This window comes from Phodopus roborovskii, unplaced genomic scaffold, assembly GCF_943737965.1.
Source record: "Phodopus roborovskii unplaced genomic scaffold, PHOROB, whole genome shotgun sequence".
NCBI classification, from domain to species: domain Eukaryota; kingdom Metazoa; phylum Chordata; class Mammalia; order Rodentia; family Cricetidae; genus Phodopus; species Phodopus roborovskii.
In genome coordinates this window covers 14,349,528-14,371,390 of record NW_026126470.1, presented here as the reverse complement: position 1 = coordinate 14,371,390, position 21,863 = coordinate 14,349,528, and the positions used below count along the sequence as shown (strand labels likewise).

Sequence of the window (21,863 nt, the reverse complement as noted above, 5' to 3'; positions counted from 1 at the left end):
TGTTCTACACTTAAAGGTGTGCACTACCAAACCCAGACTGGTTTTTCACATTTTAAAAACATAGCTAGGAAATGAGAGATAAACAAAAGATAAGGGAAAGAGAGAAAGAATTCTCAGAAGAACAAAAATGACAGATAAAGTGTGTATGACTAAGATTTTGAAGTCTAAACTGCAAAATATCTGGGACTTCCCATAGATATTTCTCGCCCTCTGTTCTTAAATGTACCCTAGATTAAAATTCACTTAACCTTCAAACTCTTTAATTGCTGATGCTATAATTTTGTAAATACAGAAATCAAGTCACAGATAAGAAATCAGGTCACAGGTAAGTCATGACAAGATGAAGTCAAAAATATATACCAAGATTATATGCTAACTAAAATGACTGTAATCCCTGCTCTGGAAATGCCTACATTTATCTCTGGACTTTATCTTATGTAATATGAAAATAATGGCTGGTTTGCTAACCAACACAATACTTTTGCACTCACACACACATGCACACACGCACATGCACAAGCACATGCACACACATATGTATATATACATTATATATATATATATAAATATGTATTTCTAAAAAAGAAACCACATAAAATTATATATATATATATATATATATACACATATATATATACTGCATTAATCCTTGCAGTATACTTACTTGGTCAAGATCATGATATAAGTGTTCAGATGTGACATTTGTTTTTCTAACATTTGGTCCTACACTCTGTTATACTTGCCTGTCCAAATTTAGGTGACAGATTTTAAAGGAATTACCTTTTTTAATCATTTTTATTTTTGGCAATCTGTGCATCTAACTTATCCTGCACATCTATTTGATTGCCACAAAGCACAAAAATAGCTTTAGGGATTCAATGTTCATCTTGTGGTTGGGAAATAAACACTGAAGAGCTTCTATTTTCAGAAATAAGCTGGTGAGATTTCTGTCTAAATGCCAAGCCATCATTTTAGAATACCAGAGAGAGAGGATTCAGCATTTGTTCTCCAACATGCACAGTAGGAGACAAGGCAAAGCATTTCCTGGATTTAATACTACCATGAAAAGAAAATTATAGAAAGTAGAGGTGAGAGAGGGATGGGAAAGTGTATCCTTAACATGTAGTTGAGATTCTACCTGCCTGGTGACAGAATTAAGGCCAATAGTGAGTGCTGTTGAGTGAGATAGAGACTTGCCTCGAGTGTTGGAACCCACATGCACATGGTGACTAAAAGGCAATTCTGTCACTTATTTCTTTTCTTGTTCTAGATAGTTTAATTCTTTTCTAGAACTTGCTCACCCAGATCAGTGTGAAAACACACCTTTTGACAGTTGCCACCTCTAACCTGCTACACATGCATTTAGAAAGTTGGCCATTAAATTTTTTCACTTGAGGGACATGAGGGAGCAAAAATATTGAGTCATGCAAAGAATAGAGGAGAATAAGATAAGAGATACCATAATAGAGGGATCCATTATAGGTTTAAAGAGAAATCTGGCACTAGGGAAATGTTCAGAGACGTATAAGGATGACCCCAAATAATCTAAGCAACAGTGGATAATGAGATTGATGACTACCATATATGCCATTTTAGAGTTTTCATCAGCAGCTAATGGAAGCAGAAGCAGACACCCACAGCTAAACATTGAGCGGAACTCCTTGAATCCAGTTACAAAGAGGGAGAAGTGATGAGCAAAGAGGTCAAAACCAGGTTTAAGAAACCCACAGAAACAGCTGACCTGAACAAGGGGGAGCTCATGCACCCCACACTGACAGCTGTGAAACCAGCATAGTACTGACCCAGACCCTCTGAATGCGGTTATCAGTTAGGAGGAGTGGGCAGCCTATGCGGCCTCTGGTAATGGATCAGTATTTATCCCTAATATTTGAATGGACTATGGGAGTCCATTCCACATAAATGGATACTCCCTCAGCCTAGACACACAGGGGAGGGCCTTGCCCCTGCTCCAAATGATATGACAGAATTTGAAGATCGCCATTGAAGGCCTCACCCTCCCTGGGGAGCAGAAAGGGAATAGGATAGCGGGTTGGTGGCAGGGGTAAAAGGAAGGGAGAGGGAACTGGGATTGATATGTAAAAATAGCTTGTTTCTAATTTAAATTTTATAAAAGTAAATGCAGGCTATAAAAAATAAAAGGCATATTAATAAACTAGAACACTTTTTGTTGGGAGATGTCATTCTGTACATATGTTTCTCTTATTGGTTAATGAATAAAGCACTGTTGTCCAATAGAAAAGGAAGATAGGCAGGACTAGGAGACAAGGAGGAGAGAGAAATTAGTAAAAAAAAAAAGAGTCAGCATGTAGAAACCCGAGAGAACAAAGGTCCGGTCCATCTCTCCAGTAAGATGAGACCACGTGGAAGTACTTAGATTAATGAAAATGGGTTAATAATTAAGACACAACTAGCTGATAAGAAACTAGTAACAGGCCAACAGCTATGTATCAGATACAGAGTCTCTGTGTGTTATTAAGGGCTGGCGCAGTAGTGGGCCCAGGCTGGAAGGGGAAAACCTTATTCCTAACAACTTTCTGTCCAAATGTTTTTTTTTTCACATGAAGTTTTCTCTTTGCTGCAAAAATTCTTAATTTTTTTAGTATGAAGGAACATTTCTGATAGATCCTACAAGTGACAAATGAATTGCCTTAGGCTACTTCAATAACTCTAGGACCTTTAAGACAAATTATATGCCAAAATTTGACAGACAAAAGGAAAGATGTTCCATATGTATGATTTTTATCTGAGCAAAACAAGTTAAATGTTATAAAAACTAAGGAAAAGATTGTCTAAATATTTCTTTAGTTTTTCTACGTTACACACACACACACACACACCTGGACATGAGGTATACATGTTGCACATCAAAATCTTTGGAGCATCAGAAACATTTTCCCATTTTTTTCTATATCTAGAAAAGGTCAATATTTGGAATGTTTTGACAAGAGACAATTATAGCAGAAGATTTGACTTAGCAAGTACTTAGACAAGCTGCGCTACCTAATATAGTTCCTGGATTAAATATTGGCTCAAAATATGGGCAGCCATAAGTTTTCCTAGCTCATAAAAATGGTAATGCAACAATTAGCAGGGTCGTGTTAGAGAGTACAGACTTTTCTGTGGCTTAATGGATCTAAGGATAAGCATTTGTCAGCAAGGAAGGATTTAGCATAAATTGACATGTAAATGAATTGACGACTGATCATAAATTAATTTTAGTGCTGAAGATGTAATAGAGACACAGCAAGATACCACTTTATCATGGCATTTTATGCTCTGTAACATTTAAGCAACTTAATGTCCTATGTGAGATTCTTCTTCATCAGCCTGCATTAATTTCAGTTGTTTTTTTTCCCTGTCCTTTCAGTGTTTTTAAGATGAGGAGTTTAAAAAGATTGAAGCTGTAAACACCAATAAATTTGACTATGTGACATAAATTCATTTTTCATTAAATGTTTAAATATGTATGTATTATGTTTGTGACTATAATGTGTCAGTAAAAAAAGAGAGAGAGATATGAATTGCTTGCAATTTGTAAAGGTTATCCTTGTTCTTACCTGGTGTTTGCTAATTGTCAAACTTGTGTTTGTAGATATAAAAAAAAATGATATGCTGTTTAATCTACCAATTAATGATTTTTTCTAGACTCTCTTTCATACACACACATACACACACACACACACACAAACACTATCTCTGTGTAACATATATGGGAATGAATAACAGGTATTTATATCTAAAACTCTACTTCCTAGTGAATGTATATGGAATAGCTATAATCAAGGGATGGAACCAATGTACCATTATATGCACAGTTAGGCAAACAAGGGGCTGAGACTGATTCTAAAACAAGCCTGAAGGTGAACCAGAATCAAGTCAACCAAGACCCTGGAAACTCTAGGTGGTTGCAATGCTGAAGTGTACTCAAGTGGTAGCAGGTAACACTCTGAAGACAGATACTGCAGAGATAGTCAGGACCCATAATAAAAGGATCCATTGACTCAGAAGCCAGACAAGGAGATGGATATGATGTTGATAGGTGACAGCTGTTTAAACTCAGACATCAATGTGGTTAAGTTCTTGAGAAAGAAATGTAGACAAGGGTAAGAAGATGGAAGGTACCAAAAAAGAAAGAAGTTGAGAGATTTAAAGACAAAGTGTGAGTGAAAGAATAAGGACATGTCTATTTTGACACTGAGAACATTAAAAATAGTTTGTGAAAGGGAAAGATAAGTGGATTCAGATTCCATAAATCTGCTCCCAGCTGTGGCTCATCAATCTTTGGTGACCATCACTGAATAACCTTGGACTTTTTCCTTATCTCCAATGGTATTACCCCATCCAGTCCTTTGCCTCCTTTCTTCTTCCCTTGTGGCCTGTTGCTCCTAGATAGTGATCACTAGCCTAGAATGAATATCTCATAGGAGGAGGCTGGGTTTCTCTTGTTATTGTAGCTTCCTTACAGTAGTAGCCTGCCACAGGGGACTACTTGGATTGAAAAAAGTGTGTCTGTATACTTTTCTTAACTAGAATCCAAACTCTTTCCCTACTCCACCTAACACTATTCAAGTTATTTTGCATCTTTGTGATTCTGGTTTCTCTCAGTTGAAATTGGGTGTGCTGTATCACTGTCTCGTTCATTAACATTTCAAGTACTTCAAACTCTTATATACACTACTGTCTTTAAAAAAATGAGAAGACACAAACCACTAAAATATTATATTCACCCATTTATTATAAATATTTTTCTGTCAGAAAACCTAACATGGATTATATAAACACATGCTTGTATTTCTTTTCTAAACATTAGGGTAAGCACTACTTGGTAGTTTATTGTATTATGAACTAGTTGTAAAACAAATTAAATATCATATTAGTTACAGTAAATTGGTCAAATTCCCACTGTGATTTTAAGAAAAAAAATGAATACTGACTTATATCTATAACCTTAAGAAAATGTTAATTGTAACATCTTCAAGGTACTTAATATTATTGACATATAAAGCTGCAATTTTTCCACTAACACTGTGTTTCATTTTGCAGAGAAACTCACATTAATGTTCATTCTATTCTTGTGATTATTTTAAAGGAATTACTAGCATTCAAAAGAAAATGAGTTATTATGCTAATTAAAAATGAAAGGATACATAACATTGCCATAAATAGAAATTCAGTAAGATGCAGTTTTCCTTGTGTTCCATATTGATCTGATATTGTTTAGACACTTTATGAGTTGCTATTGTTATGAGTTGCTATTATTTTCATGAGTGACTATTTCATGAGTGATGTAGTTGATGGAATCTGAACTACCTTAAAAATACATTCACACTTTTTTTTTACCTATTCCTTCTAATTCAATCAGTTAGTTGCATCATTCAAATACTCTTTCTTGATTCATTGAAAGCTAAATATACATAGCAGTCCTTATGAAGAAATGATCATGTGATAATCTAATCAATGTAAGAATTGAACCAGTTTGAATATGTTTTGTCTATGGGCTACAAACAAAGACAGGTTTGAAATGGCTTTGGTTCTTTGGTACTCAGAATGTTGGAGACATGGATGATAGGGAGGATAAAGGCCTCACATTAAAGCTTTAAGAAGCAGTGTGAGGACATAAAATCGCCAACTTACTCATTATACAGTGTTGCAACAGGTGAAATATCTGATACATACAACTTACTGGACCACTACATTTGTTTTTAGGTTCAATGGTAAATGGATGGGGCTCTGCATCTGATGAGGATCGTAACTTTTCTAGTCATAGATCTAGTGTAGGTAGCTCCTCAGATGGCTCCATCTTTGCCAGCGGCAGCTTTGCACAAGCATTGGTGGCAGCAGCAGATAAAGCTGGTTTTAGGCTGGATGGAACCAGTCTTACAAGAACAGGTTGGTAGACTGACTCCCAGTCAACGCTCTTTGCATGAGACAATCCTGTCCTGTAGACACTGCCCTTTCCTTCTGTTCTTTCTTCTCAGTGAATCTAACTACAGGCTTTTTAAAATATGCATGAACACAGTTGGATGGATGCTCTGTTACCAGAACTCTCCATTGATGCTAAAATCATAGAGCCAAAAATAAGCTCCTACTCACTACCTTGCATCTTAGCCATCCTTTCTCTTCATGGCTCTGCTGGCTAATTGCAGTGGCCTTCCTTTTCATATTACAACAAAGCCACAACTACGATTGTCATTAAAATTTCAGCAACTCACACATTGCAAAATCCTCACAAAATCAATAATGAACCTGGTGATTAAAATTATTCTGCTTTTATCTCCAGTATTTTACCTTGCCCCATTTCATTCTGCAGGGTCACTTTCTTGGAAGGCTTCCTCAGCATGGGGTGAATGGGTCTAAAACCTCTATCTAACAGTTCACTTGGATGATGGTCCTAACTGACTAAGATCTTAATATAATACTTTATTATTTGTTTTAGAGGATGCTAACTAAAGATACACCAAATGCATTTGTGAGTTGAATATGATTAATATCTACATGTGTATTGCTGTTTTAAAGTAAATTCATTTTTATTTCAAAGGGCAGTTAATGATAGCATCAAAGTTAAATTATATAATTGTTTTGTGTATCTCATGCCACGGGGTGGGGGGGGGTTAAATACATGTAAGATTAAATCTGGTAATTTATCAGTAATTTGTAAGCATCATGGATTTTTTTGTTTTGTTTTTTGAAAAACAGCCCTTATATTTGTTTATCTCCTTTTTAGCTGCACATAATAGTAATATAATGTGTGCATTTGCTATGCTGCCTTAACAAAATAAACTCATGCAACATCAAATGCACTCTTCGATTTAATGGTGATCAAATAGTAAAGAAAAATTACTTTGAACTTTTGCTACACTTTCAGGTCATAAAATTATATCTTGGACATTGTAAGCTTTACCATCAATATTTCTTTCAAGTATGCACTAAGCATTCTTCAATCCAAATGGAAGAACTTCTCAGGCATTGCAAAGGTTTACTTTATCTAGCATCCAAACTAAAATATGTTGCAATATAACTGTTATTTGAAATGTTTTGCTTCAGAAGACATGTCAGAATCTTTATGTTGCCTGAGTGCTTTTTATAGTATTTGCTATAGGTAGAGATGGGAGAGGGTGAAAGAGAGCTAATAAATTAGAAGGCATAAGTGCACTAGCATATATGCTAATCACTAATAAAGCATTAAGCAATATCAAGTCACAATGACTTAGGACAGTGCAACTGCATATGATAATTTTATATAAAGTGAAAATATGCGCAAGAGAATAAATATGTGCACATAAACCAGTCCTTTCTTACATAATAAAATTAGTACTAAAAATATTCCTTGTAGAAAATGTATTAGCTGACCTTTTTCCTGGAAAAAATTCCATTCATATATTCTAATCTATCAAAAAGAAAATAGTGCAATTCACTTATAAATTAAAATGTAGGGTCTGTTAAGATGTAATAACATGCTCAGAATACACCTATCAGAATACAACACTATAATGTTCTAGCTTCTACACTGACCATATTCAATCCTGCTTAAAGAGGTAGAATTCACTGTATGTGAACATTAAGTGATGAGGGTACATGTGCACCTCAGCAGTCCCTTCATGTAAAACTTCCAGTGTAATTCTAGGACCTTGGTTATGATTCTAAGAATAAAACATGATTTATCAAATAAAATAGCAGACAGACATTTTTGAACCCTCTTATTTTGAGAAGTAAATGTGGTATGCATTTGCACTGATTTATGAAAGCATTGCAAAGATTGTTAAGGTATATTATATGGTCAAGCAATGTGAAGCTGTTGGTTGGTGGTTTATTTCAGGTTCATTTGCTTGAAAAGTGTGTTTCTTTGGTAGGGTGTTCTTAGCTTATTTTTTAAAAAAAAAACAGATGCATTACATACATTTTCATGCATTTTGTGCAGATAAGTAGCCAGCTTTGTGTCTTTGAACGACATCTTTGGGTATGCCCAGCAGATAGTCTAGTCAGAGCAGAGACACAAGGCAAGACAAATGTAGAGTGTTATAGTGGTGTGCTCTATGTCCACTCCATTGGTTTTCGTTTCAGGGAAAGCCTTTACCTCCTCTCAAAGGCCGCGGCCCACCAGCCCTTTCTCTACCGACAGTAACACCAGCGCGGCCCTGAATCAAAGCCAGCGGCCTCGGCCCACCAAAAAACACAAGGGAGGGCGGATGGACACACAGCCAGTGTTACCTCATCGGAGGGAAGGGATGCCAGATGGTAGGTTTCTTGTCTTAACTCTCATCTACTCATGAAGAAGTATGCTCCGTGTTATCATTAACTTTCAGTAAAGTAGCTATAGTAGCTTAGGCATTGCCTCTATGCTTTCCACTTGGTACCACGCCATCTTTAAATAAAACACACTCTTTTACACTCACGTGAAATCTTTTGTTGTTGTTGTTATGCCTCAAGAAAGAATAGGAAGCCTAGATCTTTCCAAAGATTCAGCTCTTCTGAAAATTTCCAGCATCTCATTTTAAGTGTAGGAAGGAAACTGTGTGTAGCATGTGCGTTTGTTATTGCATTAGGACATATACAGTCACACATTAGTCTCTTCTAGCCCTCCTTCCTTTACATCAACCTGTGGAGTGATTTGTTCAGATTTTGAGTTCATGAATTTCCGAACTAGAAGGCAGCCACTGACCACGGATATGAAGACTGTCTTTGTTAGGGGTTCTGCAATATGTGGTTACCATCTTATAAACAGTAGAGAAGATGGGAAACAGAAATGTGTTTCTCAGTTTTAAAGTCTAGAATGTCCAACAGTTGCTGGCAATTGAGAGACTCCTGTATGACTGTAGATGGTGCCTCCTCATTGCGATCTCACATGAAAAGAAAAGAAGTCATTCTGGTGTTTTTGATAAGGGCCCAGGGCAACTATATGATCTAATGACCTAACAGATGTCTCATTTCTTAATACCATACCAATAAATAATAGGATTAACTTCAATATATGAATTTTATAGACATATTGATCCCACCCATAAAAAAGCTCAGGATTTGTTTTCTTTATTTTTTCTATTCACATTCAAATAGTAAATACTTTTGACTTTCTAGAGCATGAGTTTTATGTTCTAAATCTACACCTTACTGAGTGAGTACATCTACAGAAAATTAATGTTTACAATATAAGTGTGGTGTGACTAAGTTTGTAAAATGCTTGCCTAGGAAGAAGATGAAGCCCTAGATTGGTTAGCCAACACTACATAAACTGGTACCTACAGGTCATCCTAGCCCTTGGGAGGGTAAGACAGCATTATAAGAAGTTCAAGTTCGATGACAGCCTGGGGAACAAGAGACCAGTTCTGAAAAACTATTTGTGTGAAAGATTTCAATAACACTTTATTGACAAATTAACTGGCAGCTGAATTTGAACAAAGATGTTTTATTTAAATAATTTTATTTGCACATATCATCTAATGTTTAAGCATTTTGGTAAATATTGCTAGACATACATGCTCAATTATGATTATTTTATTATGTCTATAAAGTACTCTTAGTTATAATACGTTCAGCTCGATTTTCATATCTTCTAAAAACGTTTATCCTAAACTTTTATTCTAAGGCCATGTTACTTAATATATTTAAAGTACTCACTGGAACCTTAGATTCAAAGATAGATTTCTGTCCCATTCTCAAAAACATGAAAAACTTCCTTATGTGCACCTAAGCTTTATCATGAGATCATTTTACTAAAAATTAAAAGGATGAAATTAGCCCCCTGAATGTTAGAACCATTTGGAAAGATCCTAAAGTATGACCTTCTGGTTCTGATGTAATTGTCTGAGGTAGAACCCACTTATAGGTATTCCTGTATCTTGGCTTAGAGAAGCCAGCCCCGGGCATTAGTCCTCAGACTCGCGAGTATGGGGTTAAATCTCAACCAAAAAATAAAAATAAAAAAAACAAAATAAAGTTTTTGTTCTTTATTTTTGTGGAGAAGGAAACTGGCAGCCATATCTGTACTTCCTTTAAATCTTATCATGTGAAGACTTAGCTCACCAAGCACATTTGTTTCAATGCCTCTATTTCTTTTGGAGTGTTTCCATGGAAAGTTAAGGATACAGGTGTATTCACGGGTGTATAATTTGCTATCCCATGATGCTAAAAAAAATTGTTCACCATGTCCTTTCTGCTTGAGATGCTCTGATGATTAATTGAACACTTTTAAGTCATTTGTAGTATTGATCTTATCCTCTCGACATATGAACTTCTCTCACTGATATGCTCATATTAAACCCCAAAAGTAATAAGTATTTCTGATCAGATCATTCTGGTGCACAAGGTCATGGCTTAGTAGCATTTACCGTATAAGCACTTCACACTGAAACTTTTGAATTATAGATTTTGTAATAGTCTTTATGATCTTACTAATTATGGGAATTATTGGTTGCTGTTTTCTCAAATATTTAACCTCAGCATCTTATCATAATAACAATCTTATTGTCATTGACACAGTCATCTTTCAAAGTCAGGTGACGTTCCTTTAAACAGTTACATAGGGTTTAGGATTCAGAGAGATTGGGATATCATAATCATTTTGGAGTGTGTGTGTAGGTATTTATTTTCATGTATATATGTTGAGGGATGCACAAATGTGTAAGCTTGCCTCATGCATGTTTAAAGAGCCAGCTAATGATGTTTGTCTTTTAAAACAACTCTGTACTTATTTTTTTCTTTTAGAGATAGGGTGTTCACTGTTTCTGAAATTCCACCATTGACCACATTAGTAGGCTAGCAAGCTCCAAGGATACTTTTGTATTTTCCTTCCCAGCACTGGAAGCCCATTTTAGCACATGCCCTTTTATTTTTAATGTGGGTGCTAAAGGATAGAAACTGGTTCTTAATGCAGAGCAGGCATATTACCTACTCACCCATCTCTCCAGCCCTCAGCAACACCAATTTTAGAGTTGGACTTTGTGTATCCTGGAGATAGAATGACAGATTGTTGTTGATAGTAGAATGTCCTAATAGCAAGCAGCACATTCCACTTTTCATATGTCATTGTCAAGATTGCTGTCTCCTTCTGTCAAATTACCTTCTGAGGAGAGGAAGTAATTTTCTCTGTGTCCAGAGAGAGGAATTTGGAATAATAAGAATTGTCAGTTTGTGTCCCAAAGGCTATAAAAGCCCGTACACAGTTATGGACATGCTTGTTTCTCTTGTGGAATGTGTCCTTCTAAGCAGGGGTTGTTGAATATGAATCTTCTGTCCCTTGAAGAAAATATCCTGACCAGTTGGTGAACCAAAGATGGTGTATGGATGAATCCCCATAAATGTGTTCTCCTGAGATTATTTCTCTCAAAGAGTTCTGTCTTTCCCCTAGTCCTTAATTCCCAATTAAGTGAAAAGTTCTTCCCTAGATCTTTGACAATGTAGTATTCTTCAAATTTAAAAGATCATTGGTCCCTTCATTTAAACGTTCAGTGAGCATATATTATAGGTATAATTCCTTAACCCCCTAGTAATTATATCTAATAAAAACAGAGGTTCAGACCAATATAAATGTGTAAAGTATGTAAATGGTGACTATTGCAATGAAGAGAAGAACAACAGGAAATTGTGACATATTTAAGAGGAAATATTTGATTTTAGGGGTCTTTCAGGGAATGTGTCAACAATAGCTTGACATATGAGAAAAGACAGGAATAATATGAAAAAAAAAGAACAATGCTTATATCCAAAGGGAAAGGTCATCCTTGAAGTTGATATAGCGATTGAATCCTCATGAATATTTTTAAAAGGAAGGCAAGCAGTATGACTGGAATAAATAAGATAGAATATGATACCAGGCAAGTAAGGAAGGAGCCATGTTTAAGGACCTGTATGTTCAGGAACTGTCATCGAGTTTTATAGTATGTTGAAGGGATAATTCCCAGAAGAATGTGTGTGTGTGTGTGTGTGTGTGTGTGTGTGTGTGTGTGTGTGTGTGTTTGTGTGTATAGGTATAGGATGGTGGCATAATCTATTTTAATAGAAAAGTGTAATACATATTTTAATATTAAAAATTCCATCTAGAATTAAGTGGCCCAAAACTGTATAATTAGAGAGAGTTGCAGAACATAGAAGCAATAACTAAGGGTAGTTCATTCCCAGATGACACCAGTGAAAGCAATAAGAAAGATAAGACATTGGAGATGATTTAATGGGATATATATCCATAAATTGATACAGACCACAAAGAAAAGATATCAAAGCCCATTTCAAAGATTGGGGGAATGAGAAGAATGAACAGTAGCTGACGGAGAGGAGAAATAAAGTAGTAGAAACATATGCCTTTATGGGATGATGCAACGCTGTGTTGAACTATCAAGTTGAGGTACTTTCTAAGCATCTGATCTGAGCTGGAATCTGTGAACACAATTTCATGAGTTGGATCTTATAAAAAGAGATGCTTGATGTCTTTGTGTGTCTCCCCCATCCATTTACCTGAAAAATATAAGAGAATAATAAGATACCTCTGTCATTGGACTGTCATTGCTTGACAATAGCTAACCCACACTGGGCCAGAGAGATACTCTAGTGAATTGACTTACTTGAAATAATTCCACAAAGAATTGAATAATGAATTTAATTTAAGTAAATGTATTATATTATATACCTTTAGTTTTTCCACAATCAACTGTAATTCCATCTCTTTCCAGTTTATTTCAATGTGCATGCAATGTATTTTATTCTTAGAAGATAAAATCTCCAAGGATATTATATAATTACAAAGCTCTATAATTTCAAGTCAGATTAAATAGGCATCCGAATTTTAGCTGCCATAAGCAAATGCTATCTTGGCCATTTTAGAAATTAAACAGCTCAGATGGAGAATAAAAATCAATGACAAGATATGTTATTTTAGAAGCCAATACAATCCTCTCTCCTTACTGACAAAGTCCAATAACTCAAATGAAATAATTAATTTGCATTCATAATAACACACAGCAAAGGAAGCCAGTATTGAATGTAAAGGAAACACTACACTCATTAGATTATCATACAAACAGATAGCGCTTTATTGCATTAGCTCTTCATTTTGGAAGAAATGTTCCAAATGCAATCCTATTCACCCAGACAGCATCCCTTATCTCATTAATGAATGCTAGCCTATAATCTGACAGGGAGAAATCCATGAAAGCTGAGAATGCTACTTCAACTTGGAACCCTGAGAACAAATGCTCAACAAACCATTATTGTCTTTCCAAAGGAAAATACTAATGTTTTACTCATAAAACGAAGAGGTAAGCTTTTAAAGAAGGCCTTTAGTGAATGCTTGAGCTCTTCTTAAGAGATCTGGATTCCTGTGTTCAAAACATTGGGCTTTGCCTTTCTGATTACATAACGTAGCGTTAGAAACAAAAAGTGTATTTATTTTAAAAATGAAGAATAATTGCTCATATTAAGTGGAATATCATTTATTCATGTAAAAATATATAGTGTATGATATGTAAGTTTTACAAATAAGGAAAATAATTGCCTAATCTTAGGATGAGCCAAGAAATTTACAATAGCTTGTAAAAAAAATTAGATGATCCGGATTTAAATAAATGTTTAGATTTCAAAATTCTTACTCATGTCATTTTAGAAATAATATTAAGAAGATATAAAAGGAAACACAATATCATAATTGAAGACATTCAAAAATATAAAGATTAAAATCAGAAGAGCTAGCAAAGGAAAATGAAAAATTGTTTATTTTCAACTTTTAGTTTTTCTTCATTTCCAAAGTATAATTTTAAAAGCTCTTTCAGGCTACAGTCAAACCACCCTGAGCATATCCAAACTCCTCCGACAAGTACTTTCAAAAACTTATCTCTTCCACCCCATCTCTAATTTCCACAATCCATTGTCTACACCACTCACCATTTAGCATATCCAATCTGTGCTCTGAACATCGGTTATTACTTATTAAAATTAATACAAGAGAAGATTATAGTGTATTAGTTGTAACTCATTAGCTAACTCATGAAACAAGCAGGCAGGATCAGTTGTCAGTTAGGATGTTAATTGCATCTAATAAAGTTAGCTTAACCCTTTGACTGTTGCTCAATGTGGCACACACTAGGGCAAAGACAGATGCTGCGTATGATGTAGACTGTAGTCCCTAATGTCTGCAGCATGATCTTTCCCATGGAGATCATTCAGAAAACTTTTACTCCCAGGGGCTTTTACTAGTACAGCTGCTAGAATCTATTGTGATATTTTTTCCCCTCATACTATTTCTATCTTGAAGAGGAGATTGAAAATAAATCACAAGCTGCCCTGTACCTTGAATGTAAGTCCATATGATGCTGTTGAAACAGATGGATGAAAAGAGTACATTTTTATCTTGAAGATGCTATGGTGAGAAGATAGAAGACAGGTCAATAACATGCATTTTGAATAGCCATTAATTGACTTTTATTTTCCATAAATACTTTTGCATGGGTGATACTTATAAGGGGGCAAGGGCTTTTTTGTTTGTTTTTGTTTTTTGATTTTTTTTCAATTTTTCAAATTGAACTTAAACTTGTATTTTTCATTAAACCATAGTTCATTCTAAACATTATTCAAAATTTTTAGATCTTCCCCCACCACCAGATCCCCCACCAAGTCAGGGTTTAAGACAGCAGATAGGCCTGAGCCAGCATTCTGGTAACGTGGAAAATTCAACAGAGAGAAAAGGAAGCTCTCTAGAGAGACAACAAGCCGCCAACTTAGAAGACACAAAGAGCTCATTGGATTGTCCTGCTAAAACCGCCCTAGAGTGGCAGCCTCCCATCCAGGACTGGATAAACTCTACAGAACGCCAAGACGACACACGGAAAGCCCCGCACAAACAAGGGGTTGGATCAGGTGTGTGTTGCCCAGTCCCAAGAAAGTAGAACTGTTGTTACTTTTTCCCCTACCAGGTATTTTAAAGCAATCGCAATTGGTAAGGGTGTCTGGAACACATTTGCCTTAAGTCTGTTCAAATTGGACTTCTTCAGCAGAACTTAACAGCACACATTCCAGGGAGCCAATTCCATACTGTATAAGGTCTTTGAACTTAGAAACCTCCTGGTTTCATCTGGAGTGCTTAGAAAAAGTTTGATGTTGATATACTTCAATGTCTACATTCAGTAGTTTTAAGAACACTAAATTCCTTCCTTTCCATCAACTTAATCTCTGCCTTCAACTAGTTGATTGAAATACCCACTCATTTGAAAGGGAGTTCATGTCTTTCCAGAAGGGGAAACAGTTAAGCTCACAAAACTGAAAGTAGATGGTCAATCAGGTATCATAAAGTTAGAAAAAGTAGAATTTAGCTCATATGTTCTCCAAGAGACCAAATGAAGTTCAAAGTTAACGTTTGGATGAGAAGAGTGCTTATTTATAAGAAAAAAATTACTGGAAGTCTCACAACATAAACTTCATATGTCCTGCTTGGATATTATTTGGGGGGAAGAAAAATCTGTTAAACAAATATATGTTTTGTAGGAATATCCATTATTGCTTAGTATCTACTAGAAATGAACACACAGATACACACTTCAACAAAGCATTCTTTTTTTGTACAGTCTTTATAGTATTCAGTCTTCTCTAGGTATGTCTTTACCCCATACATTTTCCATAAGTATATTTTTGTCATCACGTGATGGTAATGTCTTAGAAAGTTCCTTTGTGAGAGGGCCAGAAAATGACAATCACAATATAAAGATTTAATGAAACATTTTGCAAGGTTACTAGCTATAAAAGAAATACTACCTGCCCCTACTTATTAAAAGATGCCTAAGGTGTGAACTGGTAAATTCAATAAACTGTTTTTATTCAATTAATAATGACATATACCCAGAAAATTAGAAGAAACAATAGTGGAGTTAGAGGGGTAGGAAACAGAATGATTAGAATAACAATAAGAAGATTTCTAAGCACTGATGTATTGATTGTAACACAAAATTTATTTTTTGGATAGACAGTATATAAAAAGAACATTAATACATTATAATTAATATTTTGTCCTCTTTTATTGGAACACAGAATCTTTCAAACAATAGATTTCTGGCTCAAGAAATAAACAGAAATTTAAGACACTTACTTAATTCACCAATATATAGTTCTATTTCTAAACTGATTGAGAGAATATTGCCATAATTTTAACTAAAACAAAAACCATGTTTCTTCAGTCTTACTTGGAAAACATTAAACTGAGCTTCACTGAACCCTAGAAATCATTTTTAGACATTATTTTTGTTAAATAATGGTTCTCTTAAGCAATACTCTATTACAACATGTTTAAACCTTTGAAATACTATTCTGCACTTATTCCAGGATCCTTTAGTTTAATCCCTTTCAGTGTCTGTTTTAAGAAATGTTGCCTGCATGTGGAAATACCTTTAGTATCCAGGACTGATTAAAATTCTAATTTTAAATTTGCTAAAAAATGAAAAAAAAGTTGGGTTTGAGTTTGCCCCCTCTGTTGCAATTAAATTTAGTCTTTTATGGTTTGTTTTCTTTTTTAGAGGAGTCCTTGGTACCCTACAGCAAGCCCAGCTTCCCATCTCCAGGAGGGCATAGCTCTTCGGGAACAGCCTCCTCTAAAGGGTCCACTGGCCCTCGGAAGGCTGAGGTATTGAGGGGCGGCCACCAGCGGAATGCCAGTGACCTTCTAGACATTGGATATGTGGGCTCAAACAGTCAAGGACAGTTTACAGGTGAATTATGTAAGTCTTTTGGGTCATTTTAAAGGCCATCATGATTCAGAAAGAATATTTGGCCTATGGGAATCCCTTCATTAAACAAATTTCTGAATAAAAGAATATTTCATATGCTGAAAAACCAACCAAATTCAATTATTTCATTAAGAATTTGTCATAAATTCAAGAATAACTGATTTCAGCAGTCAATAATGCAATCATTTCATTGATATTTCAACTTGATTTAGACTCTATACCATTCTTTTAATACTGGTAATTAATCTTAGTATTTACAAGTTAAATATAACCCACTTGGCAGGGGCCTTTTTGCCCCTTTTAACTGAGTACAATAAAGAAAAGGAAGCAAATTGCCTACTTGATATTTTGTTTGTTTGTTGTGATGGTAGCTGAATGTAATGTCTGCTGTTTAGCACTAAGATGTTCTTGCCTCTCTGGGTAGCTTTCATGGACCTTTTTAGCAGTTCCCCCTAGTTGAGTTGGTCTATTTTATTCTTACATTTTCAAAAAAAGAGAACAGCAACGTCTTTCTAAATGGACTTCCTTAAGTGAAATGTGGGTTTACCGGTGGCTTTGCATCAGTATCAGGAGCTAGTTCATGCTGTGATGCCAGCAAACTTCTGACAAAATTGCAGTTCTCTAAGGATCTGAATTGGCTACCACCAGCTACTGCTAAAGTTTGTTACCCTGGTTTATTTATAACTTCTGTTTTGACTCACATATGTGTAGATTCTTTTTTTTTTTTTTTTTTTTTTTTTTTTAACTTACTTTACAGTGTAGTCTGCTAAGTACCTCAAGAAAACCTCCATGTGGATCACAAATCCACATGCTCCCGGGCCTTCCCTGTCCCTTGTCAATCTTCAAAGGACTTAAACTCACAAATGCAATCCTTTATTCTCTAGTGGCTTTGATTTTACTGCTAGTCAGGCTAGAAGAATATGTAAAATATAAGAAAGCTATATTTATGAATTTTGTGGGTTTTTTTTTCTCTTTTTCAGAGTAACTGAGAGGGGACATACAAAGATCTCTGAGGACCATCAGGTCTGAACTCATGGAAGTGATAACATTTAACAGTGCAATGAACAATTTCTTTATTTATGTACTATTAAAAAAAACTGTAAATGCAATGTAAAGACACACAGCCACACATATCCCACAGTTATTTTCTTGTGCTCTCCTCTTAATTACACCACCTACCTTAACTCTTTCTTGTCAGGAGTATATAAGAAAAAGAAAGAAAGCTAAACCCACCATCCAGGAAGAAAAAGGATTTTCCTCTGTATATAATTTCTTTTTTGCATTGCTATGCAAGCTCACTCTTTTTAGCTCTGTTCATATTATTGTCTGTTCTTATTGGTCTGTTGTACTATATGTGAATTAATGGGCTGTGGTGCCATATATTAACTTTTAATTGTGTAACTTTTTATGTTTAAATTTTGCACTGCAATTTTATTTGGTGATAAGCACAAATCTCTACTCCTCATGACATGAAGAAAAGATTGAATGTGAAGGGAATTTTCTGTACTGTAAGTTAAGTTGGGTAATGCTGGTGGAATGCATACTGTGAGATGGTTTTCATTTGGGGGTGTAGAAATAGGAAGATTCAAAGGAATGATGGTGTTGGCAAAGTCTTCTTGAAGCATCAGATATTGAGTCAATTTCAAGAAGCAGAAAGATGGCTTTTACTCGTGAAAAAAGCAGGGGTCAAAAGAAGGACGTTTAAGTCTAGACAGAATATGTGTTGAAGTATGCTGGTAGCAAAGATGTACTAACTTGCTTTAAAAATATTATTAAATTTTATTTAGAAGCAACATTACCTGCCATTGTAATTGACCAAATTGAAACTTACAATGTGCAAAATGAAATCAAGGTGTTTCATGAGATCTGTATTTATATTACAGCGTTTAGAAATTTTTGAATTAGCATAGTTAATCTTTCCAAATCATTAAGTCAGAATATAACATAAAGCTCCCCAAGGAAACAAAGAAAATGATCTCTAGAAATTCTAGCAAAGAGTGAAAGAAGCAACTTATTATTAGGGCATACTCGGGCTACTCTTGAATATTGCAATATTTTCTTCATCTTTCTAATACATGTACAGTACGTACTGGAGGATGTAGCCACATCACTTAAGTTCATTACTTAAAAGGAAGCTAATTCATTCTACATACAATTTTGTGTTTCATTTAATTAAAAAATGAAATTGATGTCACAAAATGTATAGCCAACTTGTAAGTACTTAAAGGCAGTGCTCGAAGTATGTTCAGTTTACAGTTAGTAGAGATATTGAACTAAATACTTTCTGGTACATTCTCAGAAATTGGCTACCAACGAAATCTGTTTGACCCATTTTGAATGAGTAAATTGGAAAGAACAGTCAAAAGGGAGAAAATGCATGTTTATACACTTTTTAAATAAAACCAAATCTTGTAAGTGGACATTAATAACAGTGTCCTGCCTCATTTGTTTTCACGACTTTGAGAACAAGGAGTTTCTGGGCAGCAATTATGTATGCTCATGATAAACATGACTTTGAAATGTATGTTAGCTTCTGTACATGTACGTAAGTCAAGTAGATGATAGCTTTCCTGAACTTACCACTTATAACATTTTCCCATGTGCTACCTACACAATCTTACATTTGAGTTCAGGCAATATTTTCTTTTATTATTTTTTATGATGTTCAAAAATATTCAGTGTGATGGTCCAAATATTCAGCTTATAAGTAGGGGACATTTTGACAATACACACTGTGCAGTATTGGCTCAGATGCCAATTCATAAGACATTATCATATGAAATGCATCATATAAGTACATGGTTCCAAGGCTAATGCACCATAGGCAAATATAAAATGAAATGTTCTTCATGGGTCTCAAAATTTTCTTAGTGCCATACAGTTAACTTTCTTCACTGAAGGGAAAAATAATTCTGACATACCCTTTAACAACTTTTTACCATCAGTGCCTGCATTTTGAAGTTTGATGTCTCTAGTACAAGTAAATGGGGAAAGTTTCTGTGAAAAAGAAAAATGAAGTTTCTGTGACAAATAAAAATGATTATTTAATTATTGTCAGTTCTAAGGTACAATTAATTTAATTTTGCATTTACATAGTTCCTTATTCCATAGTCTCTATTTAAAAGCATTCAGTCTTTTAAGAAATATATTTAGTTGTATTTTCAATTCATGTTCATGAATAACATAATTTAGTATAAAACAGTATATTATATGTATGCTAACTGACATTTGCAGATTATTATCAAGCGATGTCACAAGAAATGATATCTGTAGATCACATGGCTCACAGAATTATTTGGGGATATAGGACCATGTCTTCCTAATTGTCTTCAGTATAAATCATAAGCAGTTAGATTGTATCCATACAGATTGCAGACTGTGATCACTGCAAAAGCTTGTACCCAGTGTCTGCCATAAAGACAATATAACATGCCTTAGTAATTTGAATTCAGGCATACTATCAACAACAGAAAGCCTTCATCATCTAGGTATTTGTACAAATTCATTCATTCATCATTAATATTCAGATTGTTGACTAGAGAACACACACATTGTGAGAGTCTCATGTCTTTCCCTTTTTTTAGTTGATTAAATGTCATAAGAAATCAACTGAGTTCACTCTTCTGTGAGCCTGAACAGAAACCTGCATAAGCCATCAGAAGGAAATCTGGGTGGGAAAGAAACCTCATTTTTTTGCTCATAGGCAATATTGCTATGTAGTCATGTCAGACTCAAGCACAGCATCTTCCAGAACAGGCAAAGTCTTCTTAGGGAATGCCATGACAGCAGCTCTCAAACTCAGGTATACCAGTGTAAGCAGTGGTGTCCCCTACCCTTTTCATTCCATTTTGCAAAAGTAACTTAGGAGAGGACAGGGCTATGAAAACATTGAACTCCATAGGGTTTGGGTTAGCTCAAGGAGGATATAGGAAAGTCAAGACCAATGAGTACGGCACCACACAACCAAAATGAAATAAAACCTTGCAAATTTACTTAGTTTGACTAACAAAATAGATCTACTATGGTTCTATGTTATAGCTCAATACTCTACATACTTAAATACATTATCAATGAGATTTAAGTTGCAAGTTGTATGTGATTTCATGGAATACAACCAAGTTCTTCCTAATAAATTTATGCAGTTTTTCATTGATGATAAAATAATTACCACCTCAATGAACTCTCAATTGCAGCTGAGAAGTAATCTTCTCAGCTTTGAAGATATGCATAACCATATCATTCACTACTGTTAGTTTGCTCATCTCCTTCTGTATATTGTGAAAAAGAAGAAGGAAAGAAACAAAGAAAGGAAGAGAGAAAGAAAGGAAGGAAGAAAGGAAAGAAGGGAGGAAGGAAGGAAAAGAAAAAGAAAAGAACCTGTGTTTAGAAATTATCTGAGAGATGAAATGATTTTTACTTTGCTTTGTCATAATGAGTACTTCAAATGAAACACCATACATTTTTAAATGACATGCAATTTGCAAATATTTTTTACTCGTATAATTTTAAAAGTGTTCATTGTGATTTTAAAGTGTTACAAGATAAGCGATTTTGGGGCCATGGGTAGACTTTTTATACTTTGTTTTATAGATGGATTTTTTCAATGTAGTTTATTTGAGTCAAAAAATAGTATCCCAAATCTTATTGTGTTTCATTTGATATTGTGAGATCATCAAAGAAATTGGCATACAATTGATTCATAGTATTGTCAAAAATGTGTACTGTGTATTCACTGGGAAAAATAAAAATATATTCACATTTCAATTTTGTAAAAAAACCATTTATGTACAACAAATTGGTCTGTGGACAAACAAAAATAGATCATTGTGTCACTTTTAGAACTCTGCTAATATTTTTGGGCCCTAATCATATTTCTTTTTCTAATTCAGTGATGAATCAGAAGTGTTAAGAAATGAAATAGACTAAGTATTCATGACTAAAAGATACCAATAAAGTCTACAAGTATTAGAATTATACATCCTACTCTGGCAGTACTAATTTCCAGATCTATCGCCTACCCTACAAGGATGTTTAGATAAACAGTAAACTGAACAAACTTGATTTGATAAACAGAATCACTGTACTTCTATTTTGAAAGGTAAGTAAATGCAACTGGAAGCAAGTGGCCCTTTTTGTTTGTTTGTTTGT

General features: G+C 34.7%; 1 protein-coding gene across 16 annotated transcripts in view; it reads left to right on the top strand.

Annotated features, from left to right (window-relative positions):
• Nucleotides 1–18,526, top strand: part of Robo2 (roundabout guidance receptor 2) — a 1,084,901-nt gene extending 1,066,375 nt beyond the window's left edge. For 4 of the 16 annotated variants that reach the window (XM_051191750.1, XM_051191748.1, XM_051191746.1 and 1 more), the window contains 5 exons: nucleotides 5,728–5,910; nucleotides 8,083–8,256; nucleotides 14,587–14,859; nucleotides 16,506–16,706; nucleotides 17,696–18,526. In XM_051191750.1, coding sequence (XP_051047707.1) covers nucleotides 5,728–5,910; nucleotides 8,083–8,256; nucleotides 14,587–14,859; nucleotides 16,506–16,706; nucleotides 17,696–17,697 — 833 coding nt within the window. In that variant the 3' untranslated portion in view covers nucleotides 17,698–18,526. The remainder of the gene's footprint in view (nucleotides 1–5,727; nucleotides 5,911–8,082; nucleotides 8,257–14,586; nucleotides 14,860–16,505; nucleotides 16,707–17,695) is intronic. The other 12 variants (XM_051191755.1, XM_051191754.1, XM_051191752.1 and 9 more) reach the window with 6 other exon arrangements.
• Nucleotides 18,527–21,863: the final 3,337 nt, after the last annotated feature.